General features: G+C 39.6%; 1 protein-coding gene across 1 annotated transcript in view; it reads left to right on the forward strand.

Moving 5' to 3' along the window:
- The window catches only part of CUL5 (cullin 5), a 78025-nt gene that overhangs the window by 55729 nt on the left and 5731 nt on the right, over positions 1-16565 (forward strand). The window contains exons 10-18 of the mRNA XM_073338875.1: positions 1625-1732; positions 2567-2631; positions 7719-7851; positions 8408-8539; positions 11274-11397; positions 11620-11795; positions 11937-12098; positions 12874-12992; positions 14145-14268. Of these exons, the coding sequence (XP_073194976.1) occupies positions 1625-1732; positions 2567-2631; positions 7719-7851; positions 8408-8539; positions 11274-11397; positions 11620-11795; positions 11937-12098; positions 12874-12992; positions 14145-14268 (1143 nt within the window). The remainder of the gene's footprint in view (positions 1-1624; positions 1733-2566; positions 2632-7718; positions 7852-8407; positions 8540-11273; positions 11398-11619; positions 11796-11936; positions 12099-12873; positions 12993-14144; positions 14269-16565) is intronic.

Below are 16565 nucleotides of genomic sequence, written 5' to 3' on the forward strand. Positions count from 1 at the left end.
CCTGATAAAAAAAAAGAACAATTTAAAGTTAATATCGCTGAAGGACATCTCATTGCCAGAACAGCTTTATAGGCCTCTCTTGACTCTACAGACATGGCTGCATGGTCCATTGCGGCTTCTGTGATTATTCACCATGCATCCTGGCCCCATCACTCAAGGTTCCCTAGGGATGTCCAGGCTACGGTCGAAGACTTTCCCTTCGAAGACGCAAAATTATTTATGGCCAAAACGGATGAGTCTCTCCACACCCTGAAAGACACAAGGGCAACTTTGAAATCGCCGGGTATCTACATGCCTGCAAATAAAAAGAAAGAGGGCAGGTATTATAACCAGAGAGTCCGATCACCACCATGTACACAACATAGAAAGTATGACCAGCACTGCAAACAGCAAACCAGACACTGACAGACCCAAAACCAACCTTCGACGTCCCAACAATCCAACACTAGAGAGCAGTTTTGAAGGTTTGAAGGTGTGCTTGCGAGCACGAGACAACCACACATTTTAACACTAGAAACAGAGACTATCTCCCGACCATTCGGAGATAGATTGTCACATAGATGACCTTCCTCATTGCCATCACGTCCGCCAGGTGGGTGAGAGAATTAGGTGCCTTAATGGAATGTCCCCCATACACAACATTCTTTAAAGATAAAGTCACTTTATGACCACACCCCAAGTTCCTACCCAAAGTCGCCTCCCTCTTTCATTTGAATCAACCCATTTACTTACCTGTGGTTTTTTTCCAAAACCCCATGCGGATAGGAGAGAGGCATCAGTCCCACACTGGACGTCCAAAGAGCATTAGCTTTCTGCACTGAAAGAACAAAAGTATTCAGAAAATCACCAAGACTATTTGTCTCCATAACAGAATGCTCAATGGGTCAAAGCATCTCAACACAGAGACTATCCAAATGGACATCAGCATGCATCTGCTTTTTCCACCAAAAGAGCAACCTACAAGCCCCAGTGGGAGTCTGCACACACTGTACCAGAGCACAGGCAACATCTGTGGCCTTTCTTAATAATGTCCCCGTCACTGACACTTGCAGAGCAGCAACCTGGGCATCAGCCCATACATTCACAAAGTTCTGTGCTGTAGAGCAACAGTCAGCATCAGACATTCACTTTCGACTCTCAGTGTTATCCAGCATCAATAATGCAACTCCGGAGCCCCTCCCTTCCACTGAGGGGCACTGCTCAACAGTCACCTAAAGTAGAGCACCCAGAGGGACGCTCCTTGAAGAAGAGAAGTGCAGTACCTGAGGTTCTTCATGATGGTTGTCCCTGTGGGCGCACCACTACCCTCCCTACTCCCCTCTTCTTCGGAGTTTCATGTAGATTCTCTGTGGTAGAGAAGGAACTGAGGGACAGTTAGCTGCATACTGCTATGTAACCGCCCGGAGTGGCACAAGATGGTACCGGCACGGTGCAGTCGGGCACTGTTACCACAAGTCTCCAATTGCAAGCACAGGGCATCAAGACTTTAAAGTGGAGAACCTGCAGTGAAAACCATCTCAAAGAACCTCAGTTACTGCACAAGGCGAGTAACCTCTTTTTTTTTCCCCCCTGGAGATTGGCTTTTGTTTTCATTTGTTTTGTTATTTTGCTGCTTTAATTTTAGGATTCTGAGAAATATGTAGAGCAGTTGCTTACATTATTTAATCGATTTAGTAAGCTGGTTAAAGAAGCTTTTCAAGACGACCCGAGGTTTCTTACTGCAAGAGATAAGGTATATATTTTAATTTAACTGATCTTTGTCTTCATTTATTTTAAATGGTTGAAATCCATAATAAATTATGCCTCTAAAATCCCATTGCCCATTTGTTGATGAGTCCTGAAGTCTGTTCTTATGCCAATAAACTTGGTGAATAAAAAGCTGGTTAGAATCTTTTTAAGGTAATTAGTAACCTGATTTTTATTCTTTGTATTGTGGTAGTGCCCAAAGCACCCAGTCAGGACTGGAACTGATAGTTTTGTTTAATGGTACAGCACCTGTGAAGATGCTGACTGTGCTGAGGAGCTTATAGTCTAAGTGTCTGATTCAGCAAGGTAGTTCTGCTCCAGGTTGTACGTATAATTCTGAATAGTCCTCTGACTTCAGTGGAACCCCACGCATGCTTAAAGTTCGGCATGTGCTGAAGTATCTTGCTGAATCGGGGCTTAAGAAAAAGCTGCGTTTCAGTACTTTAGCATTAGCCTAGTTCTAAGACATTCTTAGTGTTGAATCAATTGATCTTTAATTCATCGATACTATACATTTCCAGGGCCTGTCAGTGACCTAAAAGGATTGGGGAAATCACGGACAAGCTCTGGAAATGTGTAGCACTGATGAATTAAAATCAATTGATTTAATTCAAAAAAAGGCTTAGCCTGCTTCTAAGACAAACATGTTGAAAAGCAGTCTACAAGCATATTGGACGAGTAAAGGACCTGGGTTAGAGTGGTACAGACACTTACTATAGTCATTTTAAAAAAAGGGAGATGGGAGTTGTTTCATATTTGAATACATTATTAAAAAATTGAATGAAGTGTTTTATACTGTTGTTTTAACTATTCATTTTAGGCATATAAGGCAGTTGTGAATGATGCTACAATATTTAAACTTGAATTGCCATTGAAGCAGAAAGGGTAAGCTATTTAAATGCCAATGTGAATCAAATATGTCAAATTTAAATTTGAACAGGCAAGTTCAATAATGTTTTTTAATGTTTTAAGAACACTATGTAATGTCATACTGCAGTTTACTTTGAGTGCTTTTGGGATCAACAGAAATGAAAAAAAAGGCCTTTTTGGGCTTTGTACCTTTTTTCATACTCTGAGGAACTTTTTCACATGACAGCAGATCAGTGATATAAATAAAAAATGTAGCCTATCAAACTGGCTTTTACTTGTAGTATTTTGTTGCTGAAATATTTTTACATTGTTTATAATGACTTGGAGTTGGGGTTTATATAAATTGATGTAGTCCAGGACTGTTTAGGGATAGTGATTTTTTTTAAATAATACCCCTCTTTATTAAAATGGCGTTTTTATTAATTATGTAAAGTTGCTGTTGAGCTGTGTAATGCAGAAATCCTTGTCTCTCCATATACTGTTACTGGACTGCCACTATCCAGACTGATGGATAGTCCTCTTTCAAAAGTCATACTTAGAGCTGGCAGTGAGTGCCAAACATTTTCATTCCCCTCAGCTAGGGTACAACTTTTATTTCCCTCTACTGTTTTACTTTCTGAATCAGGCAGGAAGGAGGAGGCCATTGTCAGCTTCTGTCCTATTGCACCTTATTTTATACACATCTGTTACTTTCTTTTTCTCTGAGATAATGATGACAAACTCAGGAGGCAGTGGGATGAAAGAAAAGACATAGGTGCACCGTGTGTAGGGAGCCTAGTGCAGGAGTTGTTCACCAGAATTTTTGTGACCTGTGAACAGACTGTGAATTTCCACAGCAAGGCAGCAGTTTCAAGCTATAATTTGAAGGAGAGAACTTTAGTCAAAGAGACCACGAGATTGTCACTAGGTCCAGAAGGACCTTGTATCAATCAGGGTATGGTCTTGAGGTAGAAATGTCAAAGGCAAAAAGAAAATCCTTGTGTCCAGGCAATAGGAACCCTCAGGAAGTAAGCATTCAAACTGAGAATGGAAAACTTGGTAAGCTATAGAGACACTTTTTTGGCCAGGAGCCTCATTTGGAAAGATGAAATTGCGCATTCTCTGTCCTATGGAATGTCAGCATAGGATTATATACAAATCCTGAGTATGCTGTGACAATCTGCATCTAAATTCTGTAGCAGTCTCCTATATAGGGCCTTACCAAATTCATGGTCCATTTTGTTCAATTTCACAGCCATAGGATTTTAAAAATCGTAACTTTAATGATTTCAGATATTTAAATTTCACGGTGTTGTAATTGTAGGAGTCCTGACCCAAAAAGGAGTTGTGTGGGGGTTGCAAGGTTATTGTAGGGAGCGTTGCGGTACTGCTATTGTTCTGTGCTGTTGCTGGCAGCGACACTGCCGTCAGAGCTGGGCAGCTGGAGAGCAGCAGCTGCTGGGCAACTGGAGAACTGTAAGTAAGGATGGCATGATATGGTATTGCCACCCTTACTTCTGCGCTGCTGCCTTCAGAGCTAGGACCTTGGTCAGCAGCCACCACTCTCTGCCGCCCCGCTCTGAAGACAGCAATGCAGAAGTAAGGGTGACATGGTATGGTATTGCCATGCTTACTTCTGCACTGCTGCTGGCTGGACGCTCAGCCAACAGCCATTGTTCTCCGGCCACCCAGCTCTGAAAGCAGCGCAGAAGTATGGTTGGCAATACTGTGGCCTCCCCTTAAAGTAAACTTGTGGCACCCCCCCCACACAACTCCCTTTTGGGTCAGGACCCCCAATTTGAGAAACGCTGGTGTCCCTCGTGAAATCTATATCGTACAAGCCAGTGTTTCTCAAACTGGGGTCCGTAGACCCCTGGTAGTCTGTGAAGGTACTCCGGGGGTCCGCCAGTCCCACTGATCAACTCCTCCCCCTCTCTCCCAGTGCCTCTTGCACACCAGGGAATGGCTGTTCAGTGGCATGCAGGAGGCGCTGGGAGGGAAGGGGAGGAGCAGGGACAGTATGTTCTCGGGGGAGAGAGCAGGAAGAGGAGTGGCAGGGATGGAGTGGGGGCAGAAAGAGGTGGGGCCTTGGGGTAAGAGGTGGAGTGGGGATGGGGCCTGGAACTGAGCAAGGGGCTTGGGGGGTCCATGAAAAAATTTAAATCAAAATGGGGGTCCTTGGGTTACTAAAGTTTGAGAACTGCTGGTATAGCAGTTTTGTGGTATCACAAAAGACGAGATTTTACGGGGGAGGCCAGATTTCACAGTCCATGACGCGTTTTTTCGTGGCTGTGTATTTGGTAGGGCCCTACTCATATAAAATGAATCTGCTTATAATAACCATATGATAGCTGTATCCAGTAAAAATGGGTCCTTCTTATAGTTTACTATTATGGGTAGAGGCTGTATTTTTCTTTTAATTCTGGTTTTAAAATTGTGAAGTAATTCACTATCTATTTTAATTTGAAAAACTGAAAACTTTTTGTATTCAAAGTCAGGGCTTTTGTGTAATGATTAAGTTTATGTAGAAGTCAATGTGATTCCTCTAAAACTTAAACATTCATACCATGTTGATATTCCTAGTCAGTTGTATCTTCAGTACCTGGTATATCTTGTCAGGGAGTCTCTTAATTGTAAATAGTGTTTACACACAGCACTGACTGGTTGGGTCTCTGACAGCTATTGATTGACAAACTTGTCAGCTCACATGGTCTGAAAACCACTTATTTGCAACAGTCAGAATTGAAAATTAAGAGCCCTGATCACTTGGGCAAAAACACTTTAGTTCTAATGTTTAAAACGTTGCATTTTTAAGGGCAGAGGATAGTTATTGTTACTTTTAGCAAATAGAATGCTAAAACATAGTTCATGACAATGGAGTATAGTGTGTTGTCACAGATCTGGTTGAGCGCCCCTTGCTGGACAGTTACCAGACTCTGTGAGGGAGGATCCAAGTGCTGAATCCCACTGCTTGTTGGGACTGGGTAGAGTTCATGGGTCCCCCACAGTCCTTGGCACCCCAGTACTTCTGGTTAGCTGGGGCAGCCATGAGAGGCTTGGCCCCCTGCGGAGAGGATATTAGTATAGCAGTGCCTTTGTCAAGTGAGCAGTTTCTCTTGCCGGATGAGGTAAAATCTCTCTTCTTCACACCTGCTGAAGAGAGGTGAGCTGTGCATCCTCATCTGTCTCCACTCTGGTTCAATGATTCATCTTGGTTGAAACCCTGAAGCCACAGATTAAGGGGAAATCCGTTTCCTCTGCATTTCCCTAAGCAGTTGCTTAATACTCAGCTGGGGCTTTTCTCACATCTGCTGGATATCATGAGTTTGAGGGAATGCTCTTTATCATTTCTCCCAGCAGGATTTTGAATCCATAAAACCTTGAACTGTATCTTTTTCTCTGGTTCTGGCATGATTTTTGACCACCAAAATAGTCAACACTGATTTTCTTCCCTGGTAAAGGTAAATTGTGAGCTCAGCTTCTGGGCCATTGTGTCTGGCCTCGGTGAGTTTGCATCTGTGCCCTCTGGGGTTACGCGGTTACGACATTTCCCACTAACTACTCAAAAAGAATATTTTCTCCAGTATTCCCACAGCCAGCAGCATCCCAGAACATTCCTTGGTGTCCATATGGACTTGGGCTACAGGCAGGGCAGTCGTTCATCATAGGAACTTTTACCCACATCTGTTTTCCTGTCAGTGCCTTATATGGAAAATTTCACATGGGATTTGACCAGGGTGTATGCAGCACCAGTGTCATTTTTTTTCTATCCTAGACTGGGGTAAACTGTAGTCAGTAAAAGAGATTGCTATGCCCCCTAAATTATTGAAGGAACCAACCTGACAGAAGCCTGGAGCCCAGTTTTCTCCAGGTTCGGCATGCTGTTTGTACATACAAAGGTAATTTAAAGAGAATTCTACTAGGTTTTCACTCACCAAAGTCCAATTTCTTAACACAGTTTCCAAACAAAGATTCCCGATTAAGTCTGTTGTCCCTCCCTAGAACCTGCATCTAGTTCTTTCACAGCTTAGCCTTTCTACCACACCCTCTTCCACCATTTGAACCACTAACATTGGTGGCCCATAGTTTTCCTAGAGATCATAATATTAACGTGAATGGTAGAAAAAGTCACTGTTTTGTCATATTCTTCTTCTTCAGAATTCTTTTGCATGTTATTCATTCCATGAATTTGTCCAAGTTTTCTACCTTTTGGTCTGTTTTACCTTAACCAGGATGTTTTCCTGCCTAGTTTGTGCCCTCAACCTTTAGCAGACAAAATAAAGCTTTGATACCTGTTGAATGCTTCTACGGCCCAAAAAACAGCTGATCCCATCATTCAGAAAATCCCGAGAAACTATTCCAAAGCCAAGGCTTCAAGGCTTACAGTAACTTAAAGGTTCTATACTTTAATTTCTGAGACCTTCAAAAGGCCATCAGACAACCCTGTACTACAAGTTGCTTTTTGTCCTAAAAGCACTGAGTTGTCTGAAGTGTTCCATAAGACTGCTATCTTGTGGCTCTTGCATACTTTGTGGGGCACTACAAATATATAATATTGTAGTTCTGCTGATTCAGCTTGTAGCGGTGGGATTTCAGGTCTGCTGTCTCTGAACCACCTTCCAGTGGTTTGCGTTCAGTACTTTTTTGGTGTGTCTGTGACAATAGTGGCTTGCTCTCTTGCTTCTATGGAATGCATTTCTCCTCATTGTTAATTGGGACCCATCAAACTGCGCTAGTAGCAGGAAGATACAGAAAATGCATCCCTTATTTGATCATTCTTTTCTGGAACTCTAACCAGTATGTGGACACCCACCTTTCAGATGTTTATGCAAATTACTGTTTGAAATTAAACCTAGCTAACTGCATTCTGAAATTTCCAAACGGCAATAGTTGAAGAGATGTATGGAAACACTTGGTCATCTTTTGGTTACTGTTAGACTGAATGGGGTGGGGGTAAGGGCAATGAAAGAGGGAATTACCTTTCATTTTGGAACAGTTTAGTTGAGATAGGATCTCTTACCTGGTCATTTATTCCCTTTCCTTTAATCGTAGTTTCTTGTTAACCTGGTATAGCAGGTTTCTCTTCACAGTTTTATTGAGTTTTCATTTCATGTTGCTTTTAGGGTTGGGTTGAAAACACAGCCTGAGTCCAAATGCCCTGAACTGCTTGCTAATTACTGTGACATGCTGTTAAGAAAAACACCACTAAGCAAAAAATTAACCTCTGAAGAAATTGAAGCAAAGCTTAAGGAAGTGGTATGTGCATGCTCTCAACTTCTTTTTAATTAAGATAAGAAATAATTTTTGCTGTTTTATTTTTGTAGACAGTTTTTCAGGATTTCATCTTAAAAATATTGTTATACTAGAATATTAATCGTTGAAACTGAAACCTCCAGAGAGAATATTTATATGTCCATATGCTGTCACAGGACAGCAACTTCAATGTGCTAGTTTACAATTTACATATTGTGTATTACACTAATACAAGTCTCATGCATGATGCATATATAATAGACAAGAATCTGAAAATATAGACAGGAAATTAAAGTTTAAATACAAAGCAGAGCTGATGCACCATTGAAGGGCCTGTTCCTCAGTGATTTCGTTGAAGAAATTGGTGATTATGATACTGTAGCAATTTTACAACTGGTGACTAGCTTGTAACATGATTCTTTTGTAAGGAAATCTGAAGTAGCCTTGCACTAGTTTTATTTTATGGTGATATGTGGGACCAGTTTTGAAAAAAAAACTGTAAATGAAGTGGTTTGATTTGGCGTGGAAATAAATAATCATTGAAATGTATTTTTAACAGCTTTTAGTACTTAAATATGTACAGAATAAGGATGTTTTCATGCGATACCACAAAGCTCATTTGACAAGACGTCTGATACTAGATATATCAGCTGATAGTGAAATTGAAGAGAATATGGTGGAATGGCTGAGAGTAAGTATCCTGAAAACTTGTTTCATTTCTTAGTTCTTGTTGATGATGATCAGTTTTTATTCTTCAATTTAAATGTTTCTCCTGTCATGTGCGACTTTTCTATTTCAAATTATACCAATTTTGGATATTTTATGCCTCTGTATTAGGGCTGTTGATTAATCCCACTGTTAAACAGTCGAATACCACTTGAAATTTATTAAATATTTTGGATGTTTTTCTATATTTTCAAATATATTGATTTCAGTTACAACACAAAATACAAAGTTTACAGTGCTCGCTTTATATTGTGATTTTTATTACAAATATTTGCACTTACAAGTAATAAAGAAATAGTATTTTTCAATTTACCTCATACAAGTGCTGTAGTGCAATCTCTACCGTGAAAGTAGGGTTTATAAATGTAGATTTTTTTTGTTAGTTACTTAACTGCACTCAAAAAAATAAAATGTAAAACTTTAGAGCCTACCAGTCCACTCAGTCCTACTTCTTGTTCAGCCAATCGCTAAGACAAACAAGTTTGTTTACATTTACGGGAGATAATGCTGCCCATTTCTTATTTACAATGTCACCTGAAAGTCATAACAGGCATTCACACGGCACTTTTGTTGCCAGCTTTACAAGATATTTACATGCCAGATATGCTAAACATTGATCCGTATGCCCCTTCGTGCTTCAACCACCATTCCAGAGGACATGCTTTCACACTGATGAGACTCGTTTAAAAAAATCATGCGTTAATTAAATTTGTGAATGAACTCCTTGGGGGAGAATTGTATGTCTCCTGCTCTGTTACACCTGCATTCTGCCATATATTTCATTTTATAGCTGTCTCAGATGATGACCCGGCACTTGTTGTTTGTTTCAAGAACACTTTCACTGCCGATTTGACAAAATACAAAGTACCAATGTGAGATTTCTAAAGATAGCTACAGCACTCCACCCAAGGTTTAAGAATCTGAAGTGCCATCCAAAATCTGAGATGGACGAGGTGTGGCGCATGCTTTCAGAAGTCTTAAAAGAACAACACTCTGATGCGGAAAGTACAGAACCCGAACCACACAAAAAAAAACAAAACCCAACCTTCTGCTGGTGGCATCTGACTCAGATGATGAAAGTGAACATGCATTGGTACACACTGCTTTGGATCATTGTCAAGCAGAACCCATCATCAGCATGGAAGCATGTCGTTTGGAATGGTGGTTGAAGCATAAAGGGACATATGACTATTTAGCACATCTGGCACGTAAATATCTTGCGACACCGACTACAACAATGCCATGCGAATGCTTGTTCTTACTTTCAGGTGACATCATAAACAAGAAGCGGGCAGCACTATCTCCCATAAAGGTAAACAAACTTGTATGTCTGAGCAATTGGCTGAACAAGAAGTAGGACTGAGTGTACTTGTAGGCGCTAAAGTTTTACATGGTTTTGTTTTTGAATGCAGTTATCTTTTTGTACATAATTCTACATTTGTAAGTTCAACTTTCATGATAAGGAGATTGCAGTACAGTACTTGTATGAGGTGAATTGAAATACTATTACTTTTTGTTTTTTACAGTGCAAATATGTGTAATAAAAATATAAAGTGAGCACTGTACACTTTGTATTCTGTGTTGTAATTGAAATTCATATATTTGAAAATGTAGAAAGCATCCCAAAATATTTAAATAAATGATATTCTTTTATTGTTTAACAGTGCAATTAGTTGCGCACTTAAGTTTTTAATCAGTTGACAGCCCTACTCTGTATAAATTCCAGCATTTTGCAGATATAGAACAGGACCTATGAATATTTAAAAAATATCTTCTCTCTCCAATAAAGAAACTTTTTTTTTCTTTTTAAACACCCACACACAAAAAACAGAGTAGCTACTGGTTACATTTTAATTTATTATGAAAAGGAGACTGTTTTATGAATTGTCATTTTAGTATAACGGATATAAAGGGTTATGTGGAACAAAATGAGTTGTGGCTTAACATGGGGGAAAAAAGCCCAAACAGAACTGTTTTACTTTACGAAAGGATACAGTTTTCGTGTTCATGAAGACTTTTTTATATTGGAAGCATATGCAGTCTAAGGGCTAATCCTGAATCCCACTGCATAATGGAAATTGTCTACATAGAAGTCCATACAATAGGCCATACGTGGGATTTGGCATTCTGTAAAATCCTGTGCGTATGTTCTTGTAACATTGGGTAATACAGTTAGGCAAACCACGTGACTTGAAACTGTCAGCAGATTAGTTCCTGCCCTATCAAAAGAACAGCCCTAGAACTAGATGCGCAAAAGTTGTGAAGCCATCAGGTATTTACACCTCCAGATGATCAGATACAGTGCTAACTGGTTGTTGAGGTATCCAAATAACAGATTTGTGAGCACGTTCATGGAAATTGCATGTAAGTTAACTATACATTTTTGCATGTTTATTTGCACACCTTAAACTTTTTGGTTTAAGCCCCTTCAGCTTATAGGATCCATCAGCCTCTTAATGTTTTTACCTTTTTTTATGTTGATTCTTGAAAGTAATTGCATTTTCTTTTGGCCCTGATATGATATAGTTGTGATATATACAGAAAGATTACAACTTGCTATCACAAAATGCCACAATTTGGTTTTTTTACTGAAGTCATGTATTTTAAAATTAGTTATTGTAAACCTGAAGACTGATGTATGTAAGCTTTTATCTTAAAGATTGTGGTGTCTTGGTGTAATTTGTCATCTGTTTATACAGGAAGTAGGTATGCCAGCAGATTATGTAAACAAATTGGCTAGGATGTTCCAGGATATCAAAGTATCTGAAGACTTGAACCAGGCCTTCAAAGAAATGCACAAAAATAATAAATTGGCCCTACCAGGTATTGTTCTCAAATGTGTTTTGATATTTGTTTTACTCATGTTAAAGAATAGTTCTTTTAAAACTTGGAATTTCTATCATTTTTAGACTTCAGTTTGACCATAGGCTGTCATTTGGAACACATCTTACTTTGAGGTCAAAAACAGTTATCATGCTCCTTTGCTATCTGGTTTGGTGGTATATTTTCAGATTAATATATTTTAATACTGTCTGGTTTTTATAGCTGATTCTGTGAATATTAAAATTTTAAATGCTGGTGCCTGGTCTCGAAGTTCTGAAAAAGTGTTTGTATCGCTACCCACGGAATTAGAAGACCTCATCCCAGAGGTAGAAGAGTTCTACAAAAAGAATCACAGTGGCAGAAAACTGCACTGGCATCATCTTATGTCCAATGGAATTGTAAGTATATTGAGTTCACTATTAATTTTTTATGTATAAAATCTGTATCTGTCTACAGTAATAATATGTTTGGACTTAAAAAAACAACTGATGAACAAAATAACCTAATAAACAAAAAATTTTTTTTTTTTCTGTGTTCAGATAACATTTAAGAATGAGGTTGGCCAGTATGACTTAGAGGTAACAACGTTTCAGCTGGCTGTGCTGTTTGCATGGAACCAAAGACCCAGAGAGAAAATCAGCTTTGAAAATCTTAAACTGGCAACTGAGCTCCCTGATGCAGAACTTAGGAGGACTTTATGGGTATTTTCCCTTTCTGTTGAAACAGATTTCTTCTTTACCTTTATTTAATACTTAAATATCCACCTGAATATTCTTTGAAAGTACTAACTCTGGCAGTGCTTTTGAAATTGAAGAGGGAAAACCTTTCCTTACTAGCCTTTTAATTGCAATGGCGCTTCTTTGTGCTTTGCATTAATATGTATAGCCTTTACCTGTAGGCATTCTTTCTTGTCAAGATTGCCCAACTTAAACTTTTAGATGTAGCTAAATCTTTCTGGCCAAACGTTGCTTAGAGAATGCAATTGTAATAGTTTGTTTTTGTTGTAGGACTCGTCAAGTTTTAGGAGTTCAGCAGTTACTACTTAAATGTACTTTATTTAAAAGTGACTTAATTTTTTGGGGAACACTCCTGTAATCCACTCAGATCAGCAGAAACTCTAGAAGAAATCTTGAATGGATCAGATTTACCACTGGCCATTTCTGTGGCTGTGAGTTCATGCACTTCAGCTCTTCTGAATGATACTGTTTATATTAAAACATTTCAAAAAGAGAGGTGTGGTAAATAATGTATCACAACAGTGTTTAATAAATCATTGACTTGATGCTGATTAGATTATTATGAGTGCCAACAGCATACATGAGCTTTTTACAATCAAATAAGACTACACAGTACCTGTAGCAATGAGTGTATGGTACAGCTCTGTTACACAGTTAAATCCTAAAGGTTGGTTGGTTCTGTTTTAAGAGTCTGTTGTTTCATTTTTATGGTCTCTTCCCCTCTCCCCTTTCTCTGTAGTCTCTTGTAGCATTTCCAAAGCTGAAACGTCAGGTTTTATTGTATGAACCTCAAGTCAGTTCGCCCAAAGACTTTACAGAAGGAACCCTCTTCTCAGTGAACCAGGAGTTCAGTTTAATGTAAGATATTCTTTGAAAATGAAAATATATAATGTTTTAATACTGAAGGATTTCTCTTGCAATAAGCTGATTTCTTAATCACTTCTCAATAAGATGCAAAATTGAGGTTTTGATGACTTGTTACTAATGAGTCCATGGCACTTCAAGCAGGAATAAGTGTGTTAGCATCAATCTTCTACTCAGATTCTGTTCTATCTACATTTACCCTATGGTGTCAGAAACAATAGGAATGATATTTTCACTTCTTGTTCTAAATTGTTTAATGTTTTGTGCACTGTTAAAAAGTGGCTCATCTGCTGTATCTTACGATAGAGGTGACCATATTGCTGTGGGGAGTGTAAAAATCTCATATTGGTGCTTTGGGATCCTTCAGAATGAAAGATGCTTTAGAAATAAGACATTAGCATCTGATATACATTTGCTTCAGGGCACTTTATTTAGAAGATATTAGCTCTTTTTATCATGAATAACTATCAATAGGGCTGGCAGCTTGCGGTAGGGATCAGATTCTGTGACTCTCTCCTATTTGCTGCTTGGCCTTGTTAGAGGGGGGATATAGTGACAACTGCTGCTTAGTTCCCAGTAGCTGCTGAGTCCCCTCCAAAGGGCTGGAGATGTCCCTGCTTCCTTCTTGGAACATATGCTGGGGGAACGGATGACAGAACACCATGATACCGAGGAAGCAGTATGGAAAAATGTTGGGGGTGAAAATTGAATAATTCTGTCACCATGATTATCATATTTATCTGATTTTTCCACGTTTCTCTGATAGACAACCAGCCTCTATGAGGAACAAGAAAGTAGCCCAACTTCCTAATTTTACTTTTGTATAAGCTCCTTGTCCAGAACCCTGAACTTATATTGTACGTGAAGTATTTTTGTCTGTAAAACTGCATAATACCACAGTTCAGCAGTCTAGCCTGTCAGTTTAACATCTGTTGTGTATATTTTTCATCTGTTGATGCATTAAACTAACCTACACTTGTTTTGGGGGATGGGGTTTTCAATTGTGTATTGACTGCCAGCCAGCCATTTCCAACCATTGCTGCAGTACTGTTATACTGTGCTTTTGCTGTGAGTCTAATGTGAATTCCTTCTTAATGTAAAATGGGTATGTTTTGGCTTATTTTCATATATAATTGACTTTTTCAGAAAAAATGCTAAAGTTCAGAAAAGGGGTAAGATAAACTTGATTGGTCGGTTGCAGCTCACTACAGAGAGAATGCGAGAAGAGGAGAATGAAGGAATTGTCCAGCTAAGAATATTACGAACCCAGGTAAGTAAAGTTTAACAGAGCAATGTAAAACAGTCACATTTCCTTTGGTGAACTACTACTACCATATGCCACCTCTGTTTCTGAGATGTTCTTCCATGAAAAGCTTATTAAACTGGATAAAAATATCTTTAAGCTCAACCTCACGAAGTCTGCAGAGCACAAGGAGTCTGTGTTATGTTGCTTTACCACTATTGTTTAAAAGTACTTATTTTTTCTGTTCTGCACCACTTGAAAAAGGCTGTTTTCAAACTGTATTTCCTTTCAGTTTTATTTATTTAGACCAGCGGGTCTCAAACTGGGGGTTGGGACCCCAAAGTGGGTTGCGACTCCATTTTAATGGGGTCACGAGGGCTGGAGTTAGACTTGCTGGGGTCAGGCTGAATCCTGGGGCTGTAGCCTGAGCCCAAGGGGTTCAGCCCTGGGTGGCCAGGCTCGGGTTTCACCCCCAGGTGGGGGAAGCCTGTAGTCCTTGGGCTTTGCTTCCACCCCCAGCGCTCTGGGACAGTGGGGCTCGGGTGGGCTCAGGCTTTGGTCCCCTCTCCTGGGGTCATGTTGTAATTTTTTTTGTCAGAAGGGGGTCGCGGCGCAATGAAGTTTGAGAATCTCAGATTTAGATGCTCATCAGTGTAATTAGAGTGTGGGGGGAATTCAAAATGAGGGTTGTTTTGGAAGAGGGTTTACAAAGCATGAATTTTTTTTTGAGAGAAAGTTTCATAAATGTGTTCAACCTGGGAACTGTGTACTCTGCAGCATTGCTCCCAAATATAAGTTTTCATTTAAAAATACCCAGTCTCTAGCCCTTACGGTTGTGAAGAAAGCCTTAAGAAATTGAGACAACTGTGATCTTGTCCCCTGAAGTCAGCCTGAAACAATAGCCCTGAGGGGTGTTTGCTGCCCAACCTCAATTCATCTCCGTTAGCTGTTAACTCGGAAACAAAAGACTGTTTTATAAATGGCAGTGTGGTTAATTTCTCTGCTGGTCATTATAGCAGAATCCTCAAGCTAATGTACTTCATTGCTGGATGCAGTGGCAAATATTGAGATGGAGTGCAGTGGGGAGCTAGCTTCTATCAAGGGTCAGTGGGTGGTACAAAGTGGGAAATTCAACCTACCCTCCACTCCCCTTCAAATCTAGTGTCTCGTCTCCTCCCCAAAAGAGGGAAACTCATACCCGACCCCATTATCAAATGCCTTGGCTGCTTCGTGGGTGTCAAAAAGCAACACTTCCAATTATAGTTAGGTGCCAATAGCCCATCTGTCCCCTGCTTACCTGCTGAAATCACCTGCTTACCCCAATGGCATCTATACTGTAGTTATGTATTTTCAATGTAAAAATCTGCAGATTTTTGAAAATAACTAGATTTGATAGCCTTGCTTTAGAACTGTTACCAACTTCTCACTTAAGCCTTTGAAGACTATATTAGAGAATGACTAGATGAGTTAGAAAATTAGCCTTAGATATCTAACTTTTCACCTATGCAATTTGTTTGTATGCAGAACCAATCAGTAGTAAATGAAAGCTGTTACCCATCTGATGGCTATCTGGTAACCTCTGTGAAAGGTGTCTGGTGGTCTAATTTATGGTCCAGTTCCCAGCAAGCAGGTGTCCAAATCATAGAAAAAACAACTGTAGCTGATTTTTCTTGCAAGGGCTCTGAGCAGGGATGTCAAAAACTGACTGACTTCTGGAAGCAAAATTAATTTCTTGCTTCTAAAGGGTTTCAGTCAGATCAAATCTGAGATTCGGTGGTGGGATAGTATGGGGGTGGGGTGCTTAGTTTTGACTTAGAGGCTCAATTTGAGCCCTGGTGAGTGCCTATTTGTATTTGTTTACAGATAATATTGACCTTCTGTTCTGATGTAACAACAAACTGTCATCTGTAAATGGCAGAGAGCAATGCAATGGGAGAGGACACTTTGTAGTGGGGACAGTGGGATACTGAGTCTCACTCCAGCCAGGACAGAAGTTCCTGACAAAGATGAAGAAACAGTGTATCATGGTTTTAATTTTTCTTTGACTGTTCTATACACAGAATAGGTGAGAGCAGCGTTCTTGTGAAAGACATATCAGCCTTTAAATACAAAGGAGTGACATGCTTTCTTCGAGAAGCTTTAACATCCCTTATTTCATTTAATTTCTAGTGCAGATTTAAAAGTACTTCACAAACTTAATAAAAAATGGAGTTCTGTAAAAATACATACTCATCTGGAAAGTCTCCAAGCTGATAACCCTCAATGGAGTCAATAAAACTATCATACACCACGCCTTGCAGTGGACTCTCAGCATTTCACAATTA

This window comes from Lepidochelys kempii, chromosome 1 (genome assembly GCF_965140265.1).
Source record: "Lepidochelys kempii isolate rLepKem1 chromosome 1, rLepKem1.hap2, whole genome shotgun sequence".
In the NCBI taxonomy this organism is placed as follows: domain Eukaryota; kingdom Metazoa; phylum Chordata; order Testudines; family Cheloniidae; genus Lepidochelys; species Lepidochelys kempii.